The 11,144-nt window shown below is 55.0% G+C and overlaps 1 protein-coding gene across 2 annotated transcripts; it reads left to right on the forward strand.

Moving 5' to 3' along the window:
• The first annotated feature begins 1,043 nt into the window (after positions 1-1,043).
• TAGLN2 (transgelin 2) lies at positions 1,044-8,473 on the forward strand. Of its 2 annotated transcripts, none has more exons than XM_017864838.1 (5): positions 1,044-1,156; positions 6,057-6,265; positions 6,760-6,934; positions 7,219-7,321; positions 7,654-8,473. In XM_017864838.1, exons 2-5 carry the CDS (start codon positions 6,086-6,088, stop codon positions 7,793-7,795), a joined length of 600 nt encoding a protein of 199 aa, XP_017720327.1. In that variant the 5' UTR covers positions 1,044-1,156; positions 6,057-6,085; the 3' UTR covers positions 7,796-8,473. The 2 variants fall into 2 exon arrangements, with proteins under 2 accessions (XP_017720327.1, XP_017720328.1); XM_017864839.1 differs by lacking the exon at positions 1,044-1,156 and adding an exon at positions 3,319-3,454.
• The last annotated feature ends 2,671 nt before the right edge of the window (positions 8,474-11,144 follow it).

An 11,144-nucleotide genomic window follows, 5' to 3' on the forward strand; every position in this document is an offset into this window, starting at 1 on the left:
CCAGGCACTGCTCTAAGCCCTCTAGGTGGACTGTTTAGTTCTCTACAATTCTATGAATTAGGTAGTACTGTTAGCTCTGTTTTATAGACCAGGGAACTCAAGCATAGAATGCTTTAGTAATGTGCACAACAGTCACACAGCAGGTAAAGGTGGGGAGCCAGTCAAGGAAGGGAAACTATCCTAGGCAGAGGAATAGCCTTTGTAAAGGCACAGAAGAGTGAGAACGCTTGACAATCAGTGGGACTGGAATATAGGGCTGTGTAGGACTTGGGGAGGGAACAGAGAATAGAAAGGTTGGACAGGACTGGATATTGACATCCTGGAATCTCAGGTTCAAGGGAGGGCTCTAACGTGTGAAGAACTCCACCCAGGGTGACTCTGTTCAACTGAAGCCTGAAAGGGTGGGGGGCTTTCTCTCCATCCCTGAACTGTGCTGTCCTCCACCCTCAGAGACAAAAGAACCCTGGCCAGCCTCCTCCTGCTGAGGTCTCCCGCTGTGATCCCTCCAGGATTTAGGAAGAGATACCAGGTCATAGAAAAGGAGATGAAAGGCAGGGAGAAGTCAGGTCTGAACCCTGGGTCCCAACACCGAACACGCCCCTAGGGCCCTGGGCAAAGAGTGACCTCACTGTTAGTCCCTGTCCAGGCTTGAGGTAAGAGATGAGCAAGATCACGTGGGGGTGCTGTCCCAGCCTGCAAGTCCCAGTCCTGTCACACACTAGTCAGCTGGGGTCGGGGAAAGGCCTTCCTGTGCCTCCATTTACCTTGCCAGCCTCTAAACTAGGAGGCTTCTTCCCACATAAACACGCCCACAGTCTTCAGCTAACTTTCTAGGCAGAAAGTTTCCTACTGCGGCACAAGCCTACGGGCTCCCGGTGGAGGCTGAGGTTCTCACGGGTGGAGACCACTGCAGCTGCCTTCGTAGGTCCAGACTCCCCGAACCTTTAACCCTTGCTCTGGTCAACTGTCCCTCTGTCCCAAGCAGTCCTCCCGCCTTCTGCGCTGCGGCGCCTTTAAACCTTCTTGGCCCTTGCCCCGCCCCGGGTCCGCCCCGTCTGAGGCGGGACCCTCATGAAAACCCCCGGCTGGGCAGGGCGCACCACTTGCAGCTGCAGCCCTTGCCTTGAGTGAGTGCGCTCTCCAGCCCGCTTGAACGGTGAGCAGGTCGCAGGGACGGGGGTCGGGGGGATGTGCGTGGTCTGTAGAAACCAAGAAGCCAGCGCTTTTGACTTGCTCCAGCGAGCTCGGGGATCAAGGGCTGGCAACCAGGCAAGGTTCCGGTGACTACTTTACCCCGCCCCGTGCTGTCAGGTCCTGTCCCCAAGCCCTGACCCGACATTGTTGGACGATGAGGTCAGGCGAGGTTAGCCCATGCATAGACAGGGCATTCGTCCGTCCGGAGCAGGGACTCAGGGACTGAGCTCCACCCGCGGGCTCCATCGCCGAGTCCTCACTGGGGCGAGGGGAAAAAAGGGCGTCGGACATTAGCTGGCTGGCCCCGAGTGACCCCGGGTCGTGGAGCCGGCCCTGGGCCAGCTCGTGCTCCTGGGCTTTCCCGCGCGACCCTTCACTTCCTGGTTCCAGGAGCACGTGTGGGCACTGTGTGCCCTCTGAGTCCCCGAGGCCGCCCTTTTCATTCCTGTTCCTGCTAGCTTGCTATTCTGGGGACTCGAGGTCACGAGCTGGGGCTAGAGGACTCCGCATGGGTCGCACAGTGACCTTCTGTGAACCTCCAGTCATCTCTATGACGGTCCCCCGACCTCGGGGGTCTGGGTGCTGCAGCCCTGACTGCGCCCCGGGGTGCCCTGTCTGTGTGAGGTTGTGGGGGTGGTGGTGGCTGCTTTTACCTCAGCCCGAGCGCCGCTGCCCCCACCGGGTGCCCCCTGCTGCTGGGAAACCCGGTGGTGGCCGCGGGCGGGCGGGCGGGCTGCCCAGACCACTGCGTCACCCCAACGGCGGGAGGGCGGTGGGTGACTCATGTGCTGTAACGGCCCAGGGTGTGGTCGTGGGGGTGGGGGGCGGCGGCTGGGAGGCCGGACCTGCAGGACCGGAAGTGGACTGCCGTCTCCCCCCCCCACCCCCGCGCCCTGGGCCTCTTGGGGCTACCTGGAGCCGGTGTCTTGGGAGTTCTGTGAGCAGTTGGTATCTGTGGGGCAGAGAGAAACGGGGTGAGAGTGGGGATGGAGTGTGGGATCCGATGTAGAAGACCTGCGGCTGGGACGGGGGTCCCCCAGTGTTCTCTTTGACTCCAAAGCACCAGACAGCGATGGCTCTCTATCTCCAGCCCCCTCCCAGTTTCTCCTCCCTACTGCAAGGGGCAGACCTAAAACTGCAGAGGAGGCCAAGGCAGGGTGGGTCCAGTAGGACCCTACCATTCCAGATCCAACAAATAGGTTTTGTCCAACCGCAACTCCCTCCCTCACCCCAAGGCTTCTGCCCCTGCCCCTGCCCCCCACCCCGGGATTGGCCCCAATCCTTTCTTCATTCCATCCCTTCTCCTTCCAGAATTTTCAGCTGTGGGTTCTCTAGCTCAGAACACTTTCCCTTCCCAGGGGATTTCTTCTCCTGAACGACTACTTCCTGAGTCCGCTTCTTCACCCCAACAGGGGTAATTTCCTATCTTCCCCCCACATGCTGTTCATCCCCACTATAGCTGCCTCCTGGAGGAATCCCTTGCACCTGGTTACACCCGAGCACTGCTGGAACCATCCACTTCTGCTCCCGTGCTCACAGCCTCCTCACCTCAATGTCTGTGTCGAGAGGGTGTTTCTGCCGGGAGCCCCCACCCAGCCTCCAACACTGTTTGGTATACAGAAGCCATGGCAACGGCCCCCACCTCATCCCCTCCTCCCACGCAAGCCTTGGAGCTTCCTGTTTGTGTAGCCTCAGCTTTCTCTTCTGCTCCTGACTCTCGGTGGTGAGGGGCTGCCCTACGGTGGTTCCCTTAATTGTGGGCCGCCCCCCCATCCTTGCTGCTGCTTGTGGTACCTCGCTCTGTCGGCTGGTGCCCTCATTGTGCTGCTCTTTGAGAACAGCCCCTGCCCCAAATCTGAGTTGGGAAGTTCTCCTGTGTCCCATCTGCACGGTGGATGGAGAGTCCCTTTGTCTTCCCAATTAAACACTCTAGCCAAGAACGCTGAAGTCCTCCCCGCCCCCACCCATGTCCGCCTTTTCTTTGGCTTTGGCTTTGGCTTTGGTGAGGTAAGCTTCCAGCCTAGGGTCTGGGTGGGGCCGAGTGCCTTGCGTGGCCCCTCCCCGTTTCCCGCCTGTTGTATGTAACTCCAGGGTGAGGGTGAGGGTGAGGGTTGTTCTCACAGCTGGAGTAGCGCTAGGGTTTAGGTTGCTTGCTGCCAGGCTATCCCCCAGGTTGTTCAGCTATCACCTTCCCTTGGGGTCCCCAGCTCTGGGGGGTCCCCCACACCTGTCTTCCAGCTGGGCATCTCTTCTCACCCTGGTAGGCAACTTGCTTACTGTTTTCTTTATGGGAGGGCAGGGGCAGGTCCCCTGGGTGTCCCTAGGGTGGGCCTTCCCAGCTCCAGCAGCCGCAGCCCATCAGCTCCTGCCTGCCTGTGGGGGTGGGGAGGAGAAACAGCTGCTGGCCAGGCCTGGCCTGGTTGGAACTGCCCCTTCTCAGGACTCCGCCCTATGGCTCTGGCACCTCAGAGCTTGAGGGCAATGGCCCCAGAGTGGAGCAGATACACTGCAGCTGGAGGCCGCTACCCTGTCAGCTGTGTCCAGGCCCCAGAGTTGGGCGGTGGAGGGGGTTCCTCAGCATTCACTTTCCACCCAGTGGTGGGTCTGGGAGGCCAAGTTTGTCCTGCCTTGGGGGTTGGGGGGCACTGGAAGGGTCTGGCTTCAGGCCATTCTCTCTGCTCTTAACCCCAGTGTCTAGGTTAATCATTCTCCTGCCCTTTGTTTACCTGTGCCATGGTGATCCCCGAGCCTCGGGGAGAGAGGTTCCAGTAGAGAGGTCTGGAACTGGGCTGCGGAAAGGGGGCTTGCTGGTGGTAGTAGCTCTTAGCCCCTTCCTCCTCCTACCTGTCTTCCAGCCAATCCCCTGTGCATCAGAGGTTAGAGGTTTCTGTGGCGGAGTGGCCGCTGGGAGGGTGGGAATGCTTGTCTTGCTTTCTCCTCAGAATTCAGCCACTCCACCCCTCCTGCCTTCCCCCAGCTGATGGTGTGTGTGCCTGGTGCTGTGGGTTGAGGCCCAGACTGACATTTATCTGGCCCAGCTTTCGGGCTGGGGAAGTGGAGGGGTGGGTTGCTCTTAATGAGGTTTAAAAATAACTGATTTAGGGGAGGATCTGCCGGAAATGGGCAGCTTGATAAGCAGCCATGTTGGAGTCGGGACGGGAGGGACTGGCCTGAGACACAGCCTCTGCAGCTGAGAGGGGTTGAGGGTTTGAGGCAGGCCGGTCCACTTGTATTTCGCAGAGTCCTGAGGCCCACTGAGCGGGAGTGGTGGGATTGTTTAACCTGGATGTGTGGGAGAGGGGGAGCCAGAATGACTTCATCCCTGAAGGCCAACCTGGCCTGGAGCCAGATGTGGTTAGAAGGGGTGGCTCTCTTTCCTCCCCTTGAATGCAGATGCCTGCCCTGGGGGTCGCCTTTCGTGAGCAGCCTGACAGCTAGCTCTGTTTCTGAGAAGAGAGAAAAGCCAAACCAGGCCGTGGGGGTGGGACAGAAAATAGGGACCGTTCTCGGTTCTTGGCTCCCCTTGGCATCCGTAGCATGCCCGGGTCTTGCTCGGCCTCTGAGTGTCAGACCCAGGTGGTGAGTGTTGGTTGGGAACACACTGCCACAGTGAGGTTGGCCAACTCAGGCCATTGATCGGGAAACCACCCAGTTCTTGCTAATCAAGGTCCTCCAATGAAGTTAAAGAAACCCTCCTGTGTATTTCCCCATCTTGCCTTCTCTTCCCAGGTTTCCCCAAAAATATCACCCAGAGCTCCTGTATTAGTTTCCTATTTCTGCTGTAACAAATTGCTACAAGCTTAGTGATTTAAAGGAACACAAATACAGCACCTTACAGTTCTACAGACTTCAACAGGGGTCTCACTGGCTAAAATGCAGGTGTTGGCAGGGCTGTGTTCCTTCTGGGGGTCTTGGGGTGAATCCATTTCCTTCCCTTTTCTGGCTTCTGGAGGCCACCTGCATTGCTTGGTTCATGGCCCTGTGTGACTCCAACTTCTGCTTCCATTTTTGTTGTTGTTGTTGTTACTTCTCCCACTCTGACTCACCTGTCTCCCACTTTCAGTTAGTAAGGACCCTTGTGATTACACTGGGCTCATTTGGATGATCCAGGATAATCTCTCCATCTCGAGATCTTAATCACATCCACAAAGTCCCTTTTTGTCATACAAGGTAACATATCCACAGGTTCTGGGAATTACGACATGGACAACTTTTGGGGGGCTATGATTCTGCCTATCATAGCTCCTAGAAGGGAAAGTAGAATTTGTTTTTATTGCCTGGTTTCTCGTAGGAAATTCATTTTGCTTGCTGAAATCCCTAAGGACCTATTCAGGCCTATCTCTTCCAGAAAGCCTTCCCAGGCTGCTTCTGCCCATCTGCTTCTTTTAGCTGCTACATCATGTGATCTGAACTGTGCACTTCAGTATTTGTGTACAATCTTTACCTGTTCATATGTACTCACTGTGTCTCCCTGATGGCACTGTGGGCACTTGAGGACCAAGGACTTCTATCTCTTTCACAATCCCTAGCACAAATAGCAGGTGCTCAGTTAAAATCCAATGGTTTGCACCAACCTCGATGAGTTTAAAAAAAAAAAAAAGGCAAAGAAAACCCAGAGGTTGAGGGAGGGTAGATCCAATCAGTTTCCCAAGCTGTTCCACATTCCTCCCCCCTCCCCAAATCATTCTCTTTCCCAGGGCTATAAAGAGAAGGGTTGCATTTGTTAACAGTTCTGGTCCTCATCCTTGGGGCTCACCCTGGGGAAATGGTATGTATCCCTGCAGGCAGAATTCCTGAATTCCCCACTCTCCAGGCTGCAAGGTATTGACCAAAGGCCCGGGTGTGTCCTGTCCTCTCCCTAGCTCCCCCGCAGCCACCACCACGCACTGGAATGGCTAACAGGGGACCTGCATATGGCCTGAGCCGGGAGGTGCAGCAGAAGATTGAGAAACAGTATGATGCAGATCTGGAGCAGATCCTGATCCAGTGGATCACCACCCAGTGCCGAAAGGATGTGGGCCGGCCCCAGCCTGGACGCGAGAACTTCCAGAACTGGCTCAAGGATGGCACGGTGAGAGCCGGGCCCCACTGGCTTGGAAGTGCAGGGAGAGCAGGACTGGGTCCAGTGGACTGGGGATTGTTTAACCTGAAGAGGGGAAGACTGAGGGCACACATGTCCCAGCCTCTTCCTCAGCCTGAAGATCTTTGTCAAGGATGTGAGAGGGCCCGTACTTTCCTCCCTTCCCGTGGAGTGGAGGGTAAGGGTGAATGTGTCTCCCAGGCAGTGGAAGGCTGAGGTGACACTGAGGAAGAATATCTCTAAGGAAAGAACTGTGGGAGGGTGTATTAACAAGGAAAGACTAAACACTGGCTTTTCACTCTGGGCTGGGAGGCAGGAGGCTGGCAAGAAGGACTGTGAGGCTTACTCTAGTGAAAGAGTCCAAGCTGTCTTCAGGCAAGACACGAGACTCGCTGGTTCATGGTCTCTGGTTCTGAGGGTGGTGCACACTAAGCTGCCGTAGGTAGGCGTATTCTCACCTTTCCACCTCTGCTGTCCGCATCCAGGTGCTGTGTGAGCTCATTAATGCACTGTACCCCGAGGGGCAGGCCCCAGTAAAGAAGATCCAGGCCTCCACCATGGCCTTCAAGCAGATGGAGCAGATCTCTCAGTTCTTGCAAGCAGCTGAGCGCTATGGCATTAACACCACCGACATCTTCCAAACTGTGGACCTCTGGGAAGGTGGGACAGGGCCAGGGGCTGGGTCCTGTCATCCAGGAGGCCAGAGATTGGGCTGGGCCCTCTTGACCGGGGAGAAGGGACTGTTTTCTGGCTCCCTGAAGAGAAAGAGGGGTGTGTTTGTGTTCCATGGAACACTTGGTCATGTTGGGGGCTGGAATGGAGAAGCGTATGGAAATGAAGAGTAAAAGTAATTAGGAAGCCAGGCCTGCTGACTTAGCAATAGAGGTGGAATGCTGGCATCTAGAACACTGTGGAGGCTGACATACTCCCATTCTCCTTCCCAGGAAAGAACATGGCCTGTGTGCAGCGGACGCTGATGAATCTGGGTGGGCTGGCAGTAGCGCGGGATGATGGACTCTTCTCTGGGGATCCCAATTGGTTCCCTAAGTAAGTATTGCTGGGACAGCCGCAGGGTCCAGCAGGTGCATCGTTTCTGAACAGTCCTGTCCCTGGGAAATAACTAATCTCAGTAGCAGCTGGCCCTTTACAAAGCACTTTCAGAAAATTCCTCATCTCACTTAATCCTCACAACACCATCTGGGATGGCAAGTGACTGTCCCTTTGGAAACATGAGGAAGTGGCTTCAGAGAGCTTATGCCTCTTGAAGGCAGAGCTGGCACCAGCCCTTGAGCCAACAGCAGAGCCTGTGTTCTGTCCAGGGAAGGGATTTACTAGGGCAGCCTGTGATCTCCTCTAACCACCACTCCCTTACCACCCAGGAAATCCAAGGAGAATCCTCGGAACTTTTCAGACAACCAGCTGCAAGAGGGCAAGAATGTGATCGGGTTACAGATGGGCACCAACCGCGGGGCATCTCAGGCAGGCATGACTGGCTACGGGATGCCACGCCAGATCCTCTGATCCCACCCCAGGCCTTGCCCCTGCCCTCCCACGAATGGTTAATATATATGTAGATATATATTTTAGCAGTGACATTCCCAGAGAGCCCCAGAGCTCTCAAGCTCCCTTCTGTCAGGGTGGGGGGTTCAGCCTGTCCTGTCACCTCTGAGGTGCCTGTTGGCAGCCTCTCCCCTGTGCTTACTAATACATTCCCTTCCCCGTACCCATCAAAACTGGACCAACTGGCCTCCTCTTTTCCCCTGGGACCAAAATTTAGGGCCCTTAGTCCCTGACTGCCAGGCCTCTCCTCTTTCCCCCTGGCCTGTTCTGTCTCTGAACTCTGTGCCTTCCATTCATTCCATGGCTGGGAGTCAGTGATGCTGCCTCTGCCATCTGATGCTGGACTGGCCTTGCTTCTACAAATATGCTTCTCCCACAGCTGTGGCTGCAGGAACTTAATTTATAGGGAGGAGCCTGTGGCAGCTGCTGCCCCAGCCACAGCTGCACTGACTGTGCTCACCACACATCTGGGGCAGCCTTCCCTGGCAGGGGCCCTCGTGGCTTCTCATTTTCCATTCCCTTCACTGTGGCTAAGGGGTGGGGTGAGGGGACGGAGAGGGAGGGCTGCCTACCAAGGTCTGGGGCTTGAGGAAGATGAGTTTGTTGATTTAAATAAAGAATTTGTCATTTTTGAATGGACTCTGGCTGTGTCTGGGGCCACTGTGCCACTGTGGGGAAGGGAGGAATACTGGGCAAAATGCAGTGAGTGATGCAGGAAGGAGGGCAGAAATGAGAGGTTGCAGTGCTAACCTCTGTCTTCAGTTTCCTCCCCATCCTCATTCTCACTTGGTTTAGGGGAGGGGAGGTTGGAATTGAGAGGGGACAGGACCTCACTGCTGAATGCAGACTGCGTAGGCAGTGTCCACAAGGAGGTAAGGCCCTTTCTAGGGAATTGGGTAATCCTGCCTGCTGCCTTTGGCTGGGTCTGCCTCTACAGCCGGAACAGCTTCTCAGTCACTAGGAGGGTGGGGCTGGCTGCTGGCACAGCCATGAGTCCTGGCAAGTGAAGCTATCTCCAGGTGAGAGGCCCCTCAGGCAGGCTTGGGGCGAGGTGGTCTGTGTTGGAGTTGGCCAGACCCGTGTAGGGGCTGAGGATGGGGGTTGCAGTGGTGAGGAAAGGTGGAAAGCTGGGGAATGAGCAGGAGTGAGTTGGTGGTGGTGGTTGGTGGGAAGAAGCCTTGTTGATTGATCCTAAGCACCTGTGAACTAAGTGCCTGGGAGAGACTAGCAGCAGAACTTCCTTTCTAGGTGGGTGGCCTTGGGCCATGATAATCAATTTTGGGTCAGGTTGTCTCCAGCACCTATCCTTGACTGAGGCATGAGTGTTCCACCCATAGTTTCTTTTTTTCTTTTCTTTTTGTTCCTTTTTTTTTTTTTTTTTTTTGAGACAGAGTCTGGCTTTGTCACCCAGGCTAGAGTGCAGTGGCATGATCGCTCTTGTTGCCCAGGCTGGAGTGCAATGGTGCAATCTCAGCTCACTGCAACCTCCGACTCCTGGGTTCAAGTGATTCTCCTGCCTCAGCCTCCTGAGTAACTGGGATTATAGGCATGTGCCACCACGCCTGGCTAATTTTTTTGTATTTTTAGTAGAGACGGGGTTTCTCCATGTTGGTCAGGCTGGTCTTGAACTCGCGACTTCAGGTGATCCGCCTGCCTCGGCCTCCCAAAGTGCTGGGATTACAGGTGTGAGCCACCGTGCCTGGCTATTTTTTGTATTTTTCATAGAGATGGGGTTTCACCATGTTGGCCAGGCTGGTCTTGAACCCCTGACCTCAAGCCATCTGCCTGACCTCATGGCTCTGCCTTTTCTTGCCAACACCGCAGCCTCCCAAAGTGCTGGGAGCCCCACCCATAGTTTCTAACCACTAGGTGTTACCTTTACCCCAAGGCTTCCCAATCAGATCCTGTGTCTCCCCAGGGGGAATTTGAGGGACCCTGGGCCAGTCTGACATTAGGTTCCAGCCCCATCAGCCTCACCCAGGGGCCTGGCCTTCCTTGCCCCTCTCCCCTTTTCTACTTGAGGGTATCTCTGTCTCCCTAGGAGGAGAAAGCCACAGCCCTGTACCTGAGGGAAACAGGTTTGTAACCAGAGCTTTTGTTCTCTCCCCTTTTGTTACCCTGCTTCTCTGAGGCTCCCTCTTCCAAGAAGCACCCACTAGGGGACAGGCCCCATGCCAATGCTTCATAGCCATAGCTATCAGCCTTATCCCCACACCACGCTTACCCTTGCCACCTAGAGAGGCCTTGCCAGCCTCTCTCATACCTCCGAGAGACTATTTGCTTGCTTGCTGCATTCCCACAGGCTATGGCACAGATAAGATAGGCTGCAGCCTATGGGCAAAATTCCCAGGAGATTAGATCCTTTATCTCCCATTCAGGAAGGCTTTGTGGAATGTTAGTGAGGGAGAGTGATGTCATTGCAGAGAAAACATTGAATTCGCTATTTATACTAAAACAACAAGCCATTTGCCACTTTCCCTGGTTTAACTATTTATAGCTATAAATTATTGGCCACACGCCTCGCAACTCTGAGAAATGCCTTTTGTTTGTCACAGTGCCAGCACTGAGAACCACTGCCTTCTCCCAGAAGATTCTCACAGACGCCCAGGAGGTGGATATTACTGTAATGTGTTCCCCATTTTGTCCTTAGATGAGGATACTGGTCTCAGAAGGGCCAAGGAACACAAAGCAATTAAGGGAGAAGCAGGGATTTGCATCCAATCAACCCGGCTCTGAATCTGGCTGAGCCTGTGCACTTCTAGGCTCAGCAAGAAGTGAAGCTGTCAAGGGACTAGGGGACAGAGGTGGTGGTGGGTGGCAGGGCGGTGCTCCTCATCTGTAAGCTGAAGATGATAATTCCTCCCTCATGAAGTTGCCATGAGGCTTAGATGAGCGCTGGAAAGCAACTTGCATGGGGAATGCTAGCACATAGTGCCAGGAAATGGAAGTGTGGGGAATAAAAGGTAGAACATTTATGTATGGACCCTGGGCTGAGAGGGAGCTGATGCCCAGCAGTTTCACGCCCTTCACCACTGTCCTGTTGATCACAGGCAAAGATGCTTTGAGTAGCCCTATCCCCACTACCTGGAACAGCTTATTTTCAAGGGTGACACCAGCTGTATTTGAGAGGTGCTCAGTCATTGGGCTCACCTTTCTTCTGGCTGTACCCACCACCACCCAAGCCTTGTGAGGAATCTTAGTGTCCCCTTAATCCATCTAACTGCAGAGTCAGTTGCTTCCTTGTGGAGCTGGCCTCCACTGGCATCTCAACATTTTCCAGCTTGTTTGTCTGCTTTTTAGCATTTTGTCT

Source organism: Rhinopithecus bieti, unplaced genomic scaffold (assembly GCF_001698545.2).
Source record: "Rhinopithecus bieti isolate Rb0 unplaced genomic scaffold, ASM169854v2 scaffold_77291, whole genome shotgun sequence".
NCBI lineage: Eukaryota > Metazoa > Chordata > Mammalia > Primates > Cercopithecidae > Rhinopithecus > Rhinopithecus bieti.